At 37.0% G+C, this 15,785-nt stretch overlaps 1 protein-coding gene across 1 annotated transcript in view; it reads right to left on the bottom strand.

Annotated features, from left to right (window-relative positions):
- MSH4 (mutS homolog 4) overlaps positions 1 to 15,785 on the bottom strand; it is a 98,152-nt gene that overhangs the window by 9,671 nt on the left and 72,696 nt on the right. Inside the window, exons 16-17 of the mRNA XM_022581067.2 lie at positions 8,819 to 8,937; positions 7,409 to 7,537 (exon numbers count right to left, since the gene is read on the bottom strand). Coding sequence (XP_022436775.2) covers positions 7,409 to 7,537; positions 8,819 to 8,937 — 248 coding nt within the window. The remainder of the gene's footprint in view (positions 1 to 7,408; positions 7,538 to 8,818; positions 8,938 to 15,785) is intronic.

Consider the following 15,785-nt stretch of genomic DNA (forward strand, 5'->3'; position numbering starts at 1 on the left):
CTCCTGATTTATGTCTCCCCCAACCCCTGGTATCCCTTTGGTAACCATAAGTTTGTTTTCTATGTCTGTGAGTCTATTTCTGTTTTGTAAAATAAGTTCATTTGTATCATTTTGTTTAGATTCCACATGTGAGTGATGTCATATGATACTTGTCTTTCTCTGACTTACTTCACTTAATATGATAATCTCTAGGTCCATCCATGTTGCTGCAAATGGCATTATTTCATTCTTTTTTATGGTTGAGTAGTATTCCAGTGTGTGTGTGTGTGTGTGTGTGTGTGTGTGTGTATACACACACACACATATACATACCACATCTTCTCTAGCCATTCATCTGTCTATGGACATTTAGGTTGCTCCCATGCCTTGGCTATTGTATATAGTGCTGCTATGAATACTGGGGTGCATGTATCTTTTCAAATTATAGTTTTCTCTGGATATATGCCCAGGAGTGGGATTTGGTGGATCATACAGTAGCTCTATTTTTGGTTTTTTAAGGAACCTCCATACTGTTCTCCAGAGTGACCGCACCAATTTATATTCCCACCAACAGTGTAGGAGGGTTCCTTTTTCTCCACACCCTCTCTAGTATTTATTATTTGTAGACTTTTTAATGATGGCCATTCTGACTGGTGAGAGGTAATATCTCATTGTAGTTTTGATTTGCATTTCTCTAATAATTGGCAATACTGAGCATCTTTTCATAGGTGCCTGTTGGCCATCTATATGTCTTCTTTGGGGAAGTGTCTATTTAGATCTTCTGCCCGTTTTTTGATTGGGTTGTTTGTTTTTTTGATATTAAGCTGTATGAGCTGTTTGTATATTTTGGAAATTAAGCCCTTGTATGTAGCATCATTTGCAAATATTTTCTCCCATTCTGTAGATTGTCTTTTTGTTTTGTTTACGATTTACTTTGCTGTGCAAAAGCTTTTAAATTTAATTAGGTCCCATTTGTTTATTTTTGGTTTTATTTCTATTACTCTAGGAGACAGATCCAAAAAGATATTGCTGCAATTTATGTCAGGGAGTATTCTGCCTATATTTTCCTCTAGGAGTTTTATAGTCTTACATTTATGTCTTTAATCCATTTTGAGTTTATTTTTGTTTATGGTGTTAGAGAATGGTCCAATTTCATTCTTTTACATGTAGCTGTCCAACTTTCCCAGTACCACTTATTGAAGAGACTGTCTTTTCTCCATTATATATTCTTGCCTCCTTTGTCATAGATTACTTGACCATAGGTGCATGGGTTTATTTCTGGGCTTTCTATCCTGTTCCATTGATTGGTTTTTGTGCCAGTACCATACTGTTTTAATTACTGTAGCTTTGTAGTATAGTCCAAAGTCAGGGAGGTTGATTCCTCCAGCTTCGTTCTCCTTTCTCAAGATTACTTTGGCTACTTGGGGTCTTTTGTGTTTCCATACAAATTAAAAAATTCTTTGTTCTACTTATGTAAAAAATGCAATTGGTAATTTGACAGGGATTGCACTGAATCTGTAGATTGCCTTGGAGTACAGTCATTTTAACAATATTGATTCATCCAATCCAAGAACAGGGTATATCTTTCAATCTGTTTGTGTTGTCTTCAATTTCTTTCATCATCTTCTAAGTTTTCAGAGTACAGGTCTTTAGGCCCCTGTACTCTTGTTGGATTTATCTCCCCTTTCTGACACACAGATGTCTTACCAATAAGTCTAGAGTAGTTGCTACTTTGTTCTCACTAGGTCCAATCAGCATAATGTTATCAATGTAATGGACCAGTGTGATATCCTGTCGAAAGGAAAGTAATCAAGATCCTTACAAACTAGATTATGACGGAGTTGGAGAGATGATATACCCTTGAAGTTGGACAGTGAAGGGGTACTGCTGACCCTGCCAGCTGAAAGCAAACTGCTTCTGGTGATCTTTATTGACAGGTATGGAGAAAAATGCATTGGCTAGATCAATTAGCCACATACCAGGTACCAGGGGATATGTTAATATGCTCAAGCAATGAAATCTCATCTGGTACAAATAGCTGCAATTGCAGTCACCACCTGGTTAAGGTTACAATTATTCATTGTCATTCTCCAAGGTCCATCTGTCTTCTGCACAGGCAAAATAGATGAGTTAAATGGGAATGTGATGGGAATCACCACACCTGCAACTTTCAAGTCCTTGATGGTGGCACTAATGTCTCCAACCTCTCTAGGAATGGGGTACTGCTTTGGGTTACTATTTTCCTACCAAGAAACAGTTCTAGTGGCTTCCATTTGCTCTCTCCTACCATAACAGTCCTCACTCCACAGGTCAGGGAACCAATGTGGGGATTTTACCAGCTGCTGAATACACATATCCCAATTATACATTCTAGAACTGGGAAAATAATCACAAGATGGGTTGCATACCCATTGGGCTCACTGTAAGATAGACCTGAGCTAAAACTCCACTGATCATCTGACTTCCATAAGCCCTACCCTGACTGGTAAACCACAGTGATGTTTTGGGTCTCTGTAATTAGAGTCAGTTCAGAGCCAGTGTCTAGTAGCCCTCAAAAAGCCTGATTATTTCCTCTTTCCCCAGTGCACAGTTACCCTGGTAAAAGGCTGTAGGTCCCTTTGGAGAAGGCTGGGAGAAAAATTAACATAATACATTTTTGGAGTGTACCAGAGTCCCTCCTCCTGGGGACCGGGCTTCCCCTTCATTTAAGAACTTCTAGATCTGTAAACTGGCTCAGATCTAGAAACTGGCTGAAGGGCCCTGACTCTCTTTTTTATGGTTCAGGCTAGACTTTTGTTCACCTGACCTAAAACTTTTCTGCTTATACAGATCACGTAAGAATTTAATAAGCTTCCTTTCTATTTCACTTCTAGGGACACCACAATCAACTAGCCAATGCCATATGACTGCCCAAGTCAAGACTATTCTGATTGCTGCTTGGACTGTGCTGTCTGTTTTGGTAACCACGCCTGTCTTGCCTTTGGTAGTAGAGTACCATCCATTGGTACATCCTGCTATGGCAAGATCCAATTACTCCCACTGTATTCAGGTTTCCTAATTCAGTGACTGCAGTTTCCACTGTAAGATATGACCTACAGAGAAGAGTGATCACAGAGCTCTTTAAGGATGTTGGGGCTCTCCTCACAAATTTATTTCTCACAGTCACGGTGAAAGGTATGTCTTCTGGACCCTTGCAGAGTAGGTGAGTAGCTCTTAAATGACAAATCCATAACATTCCAATCTCCCTAATCCTCTGAATCTTTTCCTTTACATTAAACCAAGGCAGATACAGCATATGCAAGTCACTCACTATGGGCTACATTTTGGTTCATGTTTCAACTAACGAACCAAACATCCCGAGCTGCAACATGAAATTCAAAACCTCTGCTTAGTGAGTACATATCAATAAATTTAGCCTTATCCAACTTCATGTTCCTTCCATCATTATCCCACATCCTTAATATTCAGTTCCATACATGTTCCTCAGATTTCTATCTGTATTTATTAGAAAACTCAAGTAGTTCTTTTGAAGTGTAGTGTACCTCCTCATGGGCCACACTTCATACCTCACCTTTACGGGCCTGCTGGGACCTGAGTCTATTTATAGTTTAGAAGCATAGAAGGATGGTAAGGGTGGATCCTGAGGAGAATTAGCATTGTTTTACATGGCAACTGCCTTAGGGGAAGTCATTACAGTTTCTTCAGACAAAGCAGACTTAATCCCCTTATATGGGCTGGGGATGCTACTCACACTGAGGGCAGAGAAGCCTCTTCCACTGGCAAAGAAGACTCATTAGAACTTAGAGGTTCAATGTCCCCAGCTTTATTAGAGTCTTCCCACATGTCTCCACTCCAACCTTCAGGATCCCATTCCTTCCCAATCAATGTTTTGACTTTAAAAATAGAGTCGCTACTATGTGGCTGGGAGTTCAACTTGCATTGTAATTCAGCCAGTCAAAGAATGAGACTCTGGGTTTGATTTTCAGTAACCCCAGCCTGTAGGAGATAAGAGTCTCCTTCAGGACATACATAGACGCTTTCAGGTCATTTAGGCACGATTTACTCAGGAATTTGAATTCCTGAACTCATCTTTTTTTTCCCCACTTTGTTCAGCAAATTAGAAGCAACCAGCCAATTTCATTATATTTGTTAGTTTGCCAAAAACGTTTGAAAGTATCATATACACAGTTACCCAGCTCCTTGCTTCTTATAAGTGGTTGATTAAGAATATCCAATGGTGGGACTTTCGTGGTGGCACAGTAGTTAAGAATTCACCTGCAAATGCAGGTGACATGGGTTCGAGCCCTGGTCCAGGAAGATCCCACATGCCACGGAGCAACTAAGCCTGTGCACCACAACTACTAAGCCTGTGCTCTAGAGCCCGTGAGCCACAACTACCAAGCCTGCGTGCCACAACTACTGAAGCCCGCGCGCCTAAAGCCCATGCTCCGCAACAAGAGAAGCCACCGCAATGAGAAGCCCGCACACCACAGTGAAGAGTAGCCTCCACTTGCTGCAACTAGAGAAAGCCTGTGTGCAGCAACAAAGACCCAATGCAGCCAAAAATAAATTAATTAATAAATTATTTAAAAAAAATTTTAAAAAGAATATCCAATGGTGATATCTCGCATATTTCTATTGCTAGATCAAACTATGGACTACCAGTGCTTTCTTTACTACTGGAAATAGAGTCATTAGTATCTTTAAATCTAATTAGCTTAGAAAATCGATTCTAGAAACTCCAGAACTAACTCAAAACATTCATCCTTAAAATTCTGTTCCCCTAGAACCACTCTTGATATTAAAATCTGTATTAGTCAGGGTTCTCCAGAGAAACCAAATTAACAGGATATATTTTTGTGCGTGTGTACGTGGGTGTGTGTCTGTGTCTCTGTCTGTCTGTAGAGAGAAAGAGAAAGATTTATTATAAGGAATTGGCTCATATGATTATGGAGACTGACAAGTCCCCAAATCTGCAATCATCAAGCTACAGACTCAGGAAAGCTAATGATGTAGTTCCACTCCAAGTCCAAAGGCCTGAGAATAACGAGGGTCAATGGTGTAGTTCTAGTCTAAATGTTAGCATGCTCAAGACCCAGAAAGAGCTGATGTTTCAGTTCCAGACTAAAGGCAGGAAAGAACCGATGTTCAAGACTGAAGGTAGTCAGGCAGGAGTTTCCTCCTACTCCAAGGGGTCAATCTTTTCATTCTATTCAGGCCTTCAACTGGGCCCCACTCAAAAGTGACTGGCTAAGGCTCACCCACATTAGAAAGGGCAATCTGCTTTACTCATTCTACCAATTCAAATTCTAATCTCATTCAGAAACACCCTCACAGATACACCCAGAAAATGTCTGACCAAATGTCTGGGTACTCCAAAGACCAGTCAAGCTGACATATAAAATTTAGCAACACTGTTATTAATTAGCCTTTAATCCCAATAAGTAATATATGCATCTTATTTATATGAGAAATTCTTATTGACTGAAAGAGATTCAGAATTACAAAGACTAATGTTATCTATTAACATTAGTTCTGATTCATCACATATCCTTCTTTAAGTATAAAATAAGATTTTTCTCAAAAAAGAAAAAAAAACATGAAAATATTTTTAAAAAAGAAAAAAAAAGAAAAAAAGATTTTTCTCATTCTATATATAATAAATCACTGTGGACTCTTATTTAAGGTATAGAACCTTATCTTAGGGATATTTTAAGGTACTTTAAATATAGTAAAATATTTTTATTTAAGTTTTTTCATACCAGTATATATTTTGAGTGATTATCTAAAAAGATATTTTACAAGTTACCTTAATAATAGAGCAAAAATCATAGTTTAACATAGTTGATTTATGAAAAAAACATTTCCTTTAAAGAAGTGAAATCTCAGCTAAGTAGATTTTCCATAAAGTGACTTCAGACACATAGTTTACTTCATGTTGTGACATCACAGTCAATGTTATTACACATAGAGTCAATTATTGAAATGTTTTCATGTTTTGCTATTTAATTTGATTAAATTAAAGCCAAGTGACTAGTTTTGACATTATTTTTATTTCTTGATTTCCTCCTTTCCTTTTATACATCATGACTATCATATTAACTGTTCTTGCTTCCATCAGAAATGAAGAAAATATAAATGCTATGGTATGTTTTTATTAACTAAAATTGTTTAATGAGCCATTTTGTAGGTGCCTGTAAAATCCAATTGTGATGAATTTATAAAGGATACATCAAAAAAGGACTCAACACATTATTTACAATAGCCAAGGTATGGAAGCAATCTAAGTGTCCATCAACAGGTATATGGAGGGCTTCCCTGGTGGCGCAGTGGTTAAGAATCCACCGGCCAATGCAGGAGACACGGGTTCAAGCCCTGGTCCGGGAAGATCCCACATGCCATGGAGCAACTAAGCTCGTGCACCACAACTACTGAGCCTGCACTCTAGAGCCTGTGGGCCACAACTACCGAGCATATGTGCCACAACTACTGAAGCCCACGCACCTAGAGCCCGTGCTCCCAACAAGGGAAGCCACCGCAATGAGAAGCCCGTGCACCACAACCAAGAGTAGCCCCCGCTCACTGCAAGCAGAGAAAAGCCCATGCAAAGAAACAAAGACCCAATGCAGCCAAAAACAAAATAAATAAAATAAATAAATTTATAAAAATAGATATGTGGATAAAGAAGATGTGGTGTGTGTATATATATATATATATATATATATATATACATACATATATATATCACACATACACAGTGGAACACTACTCAGCCATTAATAAGAATGAAAATTCAATGTTTCAGATGTATACCAAAAGAATATATATATATATATATATATATATATATATATATATATAATTTTTCAGATTCTTTTCCATTATAGGTTATTGCAAGATATTATAGTTCCCCATGCTACGGTAGGTCCTTGTTGTTTATCTATTTTGTATACAGTACTGTGTATCTGTTAATCCCTAGTTTACCCCTCCCCACTTTTCCTTGGTAACCTTAAGTTTGTTTTCCATGTCTGAAAAAAGAATGACATTTTGCCATTTGCAGCAACATGGATGGACTTGGAGGGCATTATGCTAAGTGAAGTAAGTCAGACAGAGAAAGACAAATACTGTATGGTATCACTTATATGTAGAATCTAAAACTACAACACAAAGTGAATAAAACAAAAAGAAACAGACTCACAGATATAGAGAACAAACTAGTGGCTACCAGTGGGGAGAGGGAAGGAGGCAGAGGCAATATATGGTCAGGGGAAAAAAGAAAAAGGGTTATTATGGGATTATATGAAATTATCTGGGTGAAACTTTTGAAAATTGTAAGGCACTGTACAATTTTTAAATTTTTTCATTCAATAAAAGAAATTTTAAAAACGGGCTCAAAATTAATGTACTTAAAATAAATAGAGAAGAATACCTTTAAGCTCAGCAGATATTCACAAACAGCGTAACAAATGCCAATACCTTCTTCTGTATTAGTACCTCTGCCAAGTTCATCAATTAATATGAGTGATTTGTCATTAGCATTATGTAGAATATATGCTATCTGAAAATATAATTTCAGTATTATTCATTGTGACCAAACAGCTGTCACTATTATAGGAAAAAATGAGGAAAAATCCAGTCTCATAATTAGTTCATTTGAAATACAGTTTTACAGAGAAATCCTGCTGAGCAGAAACTAACGCATTGCTTTTCTTTCTAAAAATCTCATTACTAGTAATTCCAATAGAATAAATGTATTAACAGAATATATTTTTGGAGTGGACATAGTCATATGCATATGTGTATGAGACAACAGGGTAAATAAACATTATCTAAAATATTGATATTTCAGATACAGTGAAATAAACCAATGAATTAAATGTTTAAATAAAGCACAAAGATGGTCGTTTTCTTCTCTACAAATGATTAATCAATTGTTGTCATAAAACGCTCGGAACTATCTCTCAAATTTATTTTACCATCTCTATAGCCAGTAAAAATGAAAAGAAAAATTTAGGGAAAAGCATCCAAGTCCATTGATCCCCAATTAAAGAAACTTAAACTCATGCCCAATAAAGACGTATGTCATGACACAATAGTAACCTTCGTGGCCATTTTACCTTTCCATAGGACTAAGCTTCTTGAGAGCTAGGACCACTTAAAACTACACCTCAAACACCTAGTATATTGCTATATTCTCCCATATATAGTCAACACATACTAAATAATTATATAAATATCATATACTGTGGGCAAATAACTTTATTCTCCCGCTATCTAAAGAAAAAAAGTTATCTGCATAGTGATCCAATAACTCCTACCTACTAAAGATAGCCCAAGAGCTATACTGAATTCCTTTAGCCATTCAAGCTTACTTGACATTTGCTCAGATCAAAAATAGGTGATGCTACGTACTTTGTTAGAGGAAGTGAAAATTCTACAAGAGCACAGAAGAGGATGATTTTTAAAAGCCTTTTAACACAGTGATCTTTTATTTTAAAATCAAGCCTAACAGGAACAATAGATACTATGCAAAATGTTCCTGACTAGGTCATTGTTTTCTGAAGTCTTTTATATATTTCACACAGAAACATGAATGCGCATTTTTATCACTCAATAATACTAGCTTTTTCTTTAAAGCTGTATTTTCCATTAAAACATTTGGTTCCATTTCCACATAAGACAGAAATTAGGAAGCTGTCTTTGACTGCCCTCTGGCTCTTGTAGAGGAGTATAAACACATCTGCATGCTTTAGTATAAGAATACTTTCTTATGTTATAACTGACCATTAATAGGAGAATTCAATATGATTTTAACAGAAGAAAAGTTGAGCTTGGGTACCTCTTTCATTTCCTTCATAAATGTTGATGAATTTGTTTCAATATCATCATCAGTACTTATTCTTGTAAAAATCTGTTCAGCAATTCTAAAAGAAGCATATTCTGCTGGAACATATGATCCTATAAAATATAAGGTCAAAGTAAACTGAGATGCTTTTATAAAACATAAGTACTACTAACATTTTGCACTTTCCACCAACTCAGATTATTTACTAGGCTGTCTAAGAATTAATGTGGTGGAAAGATCACTGGGTATGGAACTAGAAGATGTGGCCCCAGCTCTGTCATTTACTGTACAACCTTGGACAGCACTTAAGTCTCCCAGCTTCATCTTCCTCACATAAAAAATGGAAATACTTACCCTACCTATTGTACAGTTATTTGGAAGTTGAAAATAGATAATATATATTCAAGTATATTAGAAAGATTTGTTATAAACTTGATAAAAATTTTATATATTTAGATGATAAAGAATACTCAAAATACGTAAATCTGAAGGAAATGGTTATGAAGCTCAAGTTGATAAAATCATTATAGAAAGATATATTAGGAAATATCTCTTATTAGAAGAGTACAGAAATACCCACAATTAGAATGAATGTAAAACACTTAATTTTGTTTTTTAAGGTTAACAGCTGATCTTTATTTCTTATTTATTTTTTACATCATTATTGGAGTATAACTGCTTTACAATGGTGTGTTAGTTTCTGCATTATAACAAAGTGAATCAGTTATACATATACATATGTTCCCATCTCTTCCCTCTTGTGTCTCCCTCCCTCCCACCCTCCCTATCCCACCCCTCTAGGTGGTCACAAAGCACCAAGCTGATCTCCCTGTGCAATGAGGCTGCTTCCCACTAGCTATTTTATATTTGGTAGTGTATATATGTCCATGCCACTCTCTCACTTTGTCACAGCTTACCCTTTCCCCTCCCCATATCCTCAAGTCCATTCTCTAGTAGGTCTGTGTCTTTATTCCTGTCTTACCCCTAGGTTCTTCATGACATTTTTTTTTCTTCGATTCCATATATATGTGTTAGCTTACGGTATTTGTCTTTCTCTTTCTGACTTACTTCACTCTGTATGACAGACTCTAGGTCCATCCATCTCACTACAAATAACTCAATTTCGTTTCTTATTTTTTTTTTTTCGGGTACACGGGCCCTCACTGTTGTGGCCTCTCCTGTTGCTGAGCACAGGCTCCGGATGCGCAGGCTCAGCGGCCATGGCTCACAGGCCCAGCCGCTCTGCGGCATGTGGGACCTTCCCGGACTGGGGCACGAACTCGTGCCCCCTACATCGGCAGGCAGACTCTCAACCACTGTGCCACCAGGGAAGCCCCAATTTCGTTTCCTTTTATGGCTGAGTAATATTCCATTGTATATATGTGCCACATCTTCTTTATCCATTCATCCGATGATGGGCTCTTAGGTTGTTTCCATCTCCTGGCTATTGTAAGTAGAGCTGCAATGAACATTTTGGTACATGACTCTTGAATTATGATTTTCTCAGGGTATATGCCCAGTAGTGGGATTGCTGGGTCATATGGTAGTTCTATTTGTAGTTTTTTAAGGAATCTCCATACTGTTCTCCATAGTGGCTGTATCAACCTACATTCCCACCAGCAGTGCAAGAGTGTTCCCTTTTCTCCACACCCTCTCCAGCAATTATTGTTTCTAGATTTTTTGATGATGGACATTCTGACCAGTGTAAGATGATATCTCATTGTAGTTTTGATTTGCATTTTTCTAATGATTAATGATGCTGAGCATTCTTTCATGTGTTTGTTGGCACTCTGTATATCTTCTTTGCAGAAATGTCTATTTAGGTCTTCTGCCCATTTTTGGATTGGGTTGTTTGTTTTTTTGTTACTGAGCTGTATGAGCTGCTTGTAAATTTTGGAGATTAATCCTTTGCCAGGTGGTTCATTGGCAAATATTTTCTCCAATTCTCAGGATTGTCTTTTGGTCTTGTTTATGGTTTCCTTTGCTGTGCAACAGCTTTGAAGTTTCATTAGGTCCCATTTGTTTATTTTTATTTCCATTTCTCTAGGAGGTGGGTCAAAAAGGATCTGGCTGTGATTTATGTCATAGAGTGTTCTGCCTATGTTTTCCTCTAAGAGTTTGATAGTTTCTGGCCTTACATTTAGGTCTTTAATCTATTTTGAGCTTATTTTTGTGTATAGTGTTAGGGAGTGTTCTAAACTCATACTTTTACATGTACCTGTCCAGTTTTCCTAGCACCAGTTATTGAAGGGGCTGTCCTTTTTCCACTGTACATTCCTGCCTCCTTTAGAAAAGATAAGGTGACCATATGTGTGTGGGTTTATCTCTGGGCTTTCTATCCTGTTCCATTGATCTATATTTCTGTTTTTATGCCAGTACCATACTGTCTTGATTACTGTAGCTTTGTAGTACAGGCTGAAGTCAGGGAGCCTGATTCCTCCAGCTCCGTTTTTCGTTCTCAAGATTACTTTGGCTATTCGGGGTCTTTTATGTTTCCATATAAATTCTGAAATTTTTTGTTCTAGTTCTGTGAAAAATGCCAGTGGTAGTTTGATAGGGATTGCATTGAATCTGTAGATTGCTTTGGATAGTAGAGTCATTTTCACAATGTTGATTCTTCCAATCCAAGAACATGCTATATCTCTCCATCTATTTGTATCATCTTTAATTTCTTTCATCAGTGTCTTATAATTTTCTGCATACAGGTCTTTTGTCTCCTTAGGTAGGTTTATTCTTAAATATTTTATTCTTTTTGTTGCAATGCTAAATGGGAGTGTTTCCTTAATTTCACTTTCAGATTTTTCATCATTAGTGTAAAGGAATGCCAGAGACTTCTGTGCATTAATTTTGTATCCTGCTACTTTACCAAATATTGATTAGCTCTAGTAGTTTTCTGGTAGCATCTTTAGGATTCTCTATGTATTGTATCACGTCATCTGCAAACAGTAACAGCTTTACTTCTTCTTTCATGATTTGGATTCCTTTTTATTTCCTTTTCTTCTCTGTTTGCTGTGGCTAAAACTTCCAAAACTATGTTGAATAAGAGTGGTGAGAGTGGGCAACCTTGTCTTTTTCCTGATCTTAGTGGAAATGCTTTCAGTTTTTCACCTTTGAGGACGATGTTGGCTGTGGGTTTGTCATATATGGCCTTTATTATGTTGAGGTAAGTTCCCTCTATGCCTACTTTCTGGAGGGTTTTTATCATAAATGGTGTTGAATTTTGTCAAAAGCTTTCTCTGCATCTACTGAGATGATCATATGGTTCTTCTCCTTCAATTTGTTAATATGGTGTATCACATTGATTGATTTGCGTATATTGAAGAATCCTTACATTCCTGGGGTAAACCCCACTTGATCATGGTGTATGACCCTTTTAATGTGCTGTTGGATTCTGTTTGCTAGTATTTTGTTGAGGATTTTTGCAACTATGTTCCTCAGTGATATTGGTCTGTAGTTTTCTTTCTTTATGACATCCTTGTCTGGTTTTGGTATCAGGGTGACGGTGGCCTCATAGAATGAGTTTGGGAGTGTTCCTCCCTCTGCTATATTTTGGAAGAGTTTGAGAAAGATAGGTGTTAGCTTTTCTCTAAATGTTTGATAGAATTCGCCTGTGAAGCCATCTGGTCCTGGACTTTTGTTTGTGGGAAGATTTTTAGTCACATTTTCAATTTCAGTGCTCGTGATTGGTCTGTTCATATTTTCTATTTCTTCCTAATTCAGTCTTGGCAGGTTGTGCATTTCTAAGAATTTGTCCATTTCTCCCAGGTTGTCCATTTTATTGGCATATACTTGCTTGTAGTAATCTCTCATGATCTTTTGTATTTCTGCAGTGTCAGTTGTTACTTCTCCTTTTTCATTTCTAATTCTATTGATTTCAGTCTTCTCCCTTTTTTTCTTGATGAGTCTGGCTAATGGTTTACCAATTATGTTTATCTTCTCACAGAACCAGCTTTTAGTTTTATTGATCTTTGCTACCGTTTCCTTCACTTCTTTTTCATTTATTTCTGATCTGATCTTTATGATTTCTTTCCTTCTGCTAAGTTTTCTTTTGTTCTTCTTTCTCTAATTGCTTTAGGTGCAAGGCTAGGTTGTTTATTCGAGATGTTTCCTGTTTCTTAAGGTAGGACTGTATTGCTATAAACTTCCCGCTTAGAACTGCTTTTGCTGCATCCCATAGGTTTTGGGTCATCGTGTCTCCATTGTCATTTGTTTCTAGGTATTTTTTGATTTCCTCTTTGATTTCTTCAGTGATCACTTCGTTATTAAGTAGTGTATTGTTTAGCCTCCATGTGTTTGTATTTTTTACATATCTTTTACTGTAATTGATATCTAGTCTCATAGCATTGTGGTCGGAAAAGATACTTGATAAAATTTCAATTTTCTTAAATTTACCAAGGCTTAATTTGTGACCCAAGATATGATCTATCCTGGAGAATGTTCCATGAGCACTTGAGAAAAATGTGTATTCTGTTGTTTTTGGATGGAATGTCCTATAAATATCAATTAAGGCCATCTTGTTTAATGTGTCATTTAAAGCTTGTGTTTCCTTATTTATTTTCATTTTGGATGATCTGTCCATTGGTGAAAGTGGGGTGTTAAAGTCCCCTACTATGAATGTGTTACTGTTGATTTCCCCTTTTATGGCTGTTAGTATTTGCCTTATGTTTTGAGGTGCTCCTATGTTGGGTGCATAAATATTTACCATTGTTATATCTTCTTCTTGGATTGATCCCTTGATCATTATGTAGTGTCCTTCTTTGTCTCTTCAAATAGTCTTTATTTTACAGTCTATTTTGTCTGATATGAGAATTGCTACTCCAGCTTTCTTTTGGTTTCCATTTGCATGGAATATCTTTTTCCATCCCCTCACTTTCAGTCTGTATGTGTCTCTAGGTCTGAAGTGGGTCTCTTGTAGACAGCGTATATATGGGTCTTGTTTTTGTATCCATTCAGCCAGTCTGTGTCTTTTGGTGGGAGCATTTAGTCCATTTACATTTAAGGTAATTATCGATATGTATGTTCCTATTCCCATTTTCTTAATTGTTTTGGGTTTGTTATTGTAGGTCTTTTCCTTCTCTTGTGTTTCTTGACTAGAGAAGATCCTTTAGCAGTTGTTGTAAATCTGGTTTGGTGGTGCTGAACTCTCTCAGCTTTTGCTTGTCTGTAAAGGTTTTAGTTTTAATTTCTCCCTCAAATCTGAATCAGATCCTTGCTGGGTAGAGTAATCTTGGTTGTAGGTTTTTCTCCTTCATCACTTTAAATATGTCCTTTTTTTAATAAGGTAAATTGTCATCCACAAGACTGTTTCTGTCTGAGAAATTATCAGGCTAACTAATCTAAAATACTCATCTTTTGAAAACAAATCAATCTGATTAATGTACCTAACTCTCTGCAAAATGGGATACAAAAGGCATTCTAAAACCATAGGAAGATAAAAATATACAAATAGTTGAATGGGAAAAGTATCAAGTATACAGAACTCTGTACAGACAAAATGGTGAAATAATGGGGGCGAAGAAACAAAGCCAGGTTAGTCCAGGATTTAAAACAAAGGCAGGGCTTCCCTGGTGGTACAGTGGTTGAGGGTCCGCCTGCCGATGCAGAGGACACGGGTTCGTGCCCCGGTCTGGGAAGATCCCACATGCTGTGGAGCGGCTGGGCCCGTGAGCCATGGCCACTGAGCCTGCACGTCCGGAGCCTGTGCTCCGCAACGGGAGAGGCCACAACAGTGAGAGGCCCGTGTACCGCAAAAAAACAAAAAACAAAAACAAACAAAATAAAATAAAATAAAATAAAACAAAGGCAAAGGTGAAGAATAGGATCTACCTCTGAATAATAAGGACTCGCAGGAAGAGAAAGCAAAAGTCAGGATAATACTAATAAAAATAAAAGTAATGAAAATAACAGTGGCAATTATAATTATCGCACCTCAGAAAGCAGATATCTTAAATACAACTTTCTCATAGGATTGTCAAAAGGATTAAATGGGAAAATAAATGTGAAAGTATCAAGTATAGAATATTGCGTATATGGTATATGTTAATATTTTCCCTTCTCTGTTATCTCCACCAAAAAGGCTCTCAACTTATCATCATATCAAAGAAACCTACTGGCTGGTATTTTGCTTCTAATCTGGCTCTCCTCTAACCATACATTAGCCAGAGTGAGCTATCTAAAACTCAAATCCAATTATGCCATTCTCCTGCTTAAATTTCAATAGCTCCGTATAGATTTCTGGATAAAGTTCCAACTCTTCCATTAAGTACCTAAGGCCCTTCACAATCTGACTCCTGCCCATCTCTCCAGCTTTAAGCCTGCCACTTCTCACAGCCACTCTTTGTTCTACAAAGCAAAAGAACCACTAAGCCTCTGGATTCCTTGTGGTTCCTTGGGAACATCATACTGTTGTTTGCTTCTGTGCTTTGGAACATTCTCTTACCTCTATCTGGAAAGTGTCCTTCTTTCTCATACCCTTCCCTTAAGTCCACAGGATTTTATATATATTATCTCGCTTAATCTTTACAACACTTCTTAGATGTAGGTACTATTATAATTTTTATTTACAGATAGAAAAACTAAGGAGGTTAAATAATTTGCCTAAGATCATACAGCCAGTAACTACACAAGCTAGGTCTAGCTCCAAAGCCTATATTCTTAACTTCGGTGCCTTTCAAGTCCTACTGTTTCCTTTATGATCAGATCATATATATACTTTTAGGTATTTCAGAGGCTGAAGATGGACAGTGACAAGAGAAGTAGAGTAACAGTAATTTTCTTCAAATATTTGAGAGGCTATTTTCAGGAGATACTAGATGATTCTGAAATGCATAGACAATAAGAATTAGGACTAATGAGTAGAAGTCATAGGAAGCCAAATTTCAATTCAGTATAATAAATGTTCTAACAATTGCAGCTATCCAACAATTAGATAGCCTGTTTTTTTAAAGGATAGAACTCCTTA

The sequence above is a fragment of the Delphinapterus leucas genome, chromosome 1 (assembly GCF_059928025.1).
Source record: "Delphinapterus leucas isolate spDelLeu-1000000601 "Yukka" chromosome 1, BTC_Dleu_Yukka2, whole genome shotgun sequence".
In the NCBI taxonomy this organism is placed as follows: Eukaryota; Metazoa; Chordata; class Mammalia; order Artiodactyla; family Monodontidae; genus Delphinapterus; species Delphinapterus leucas.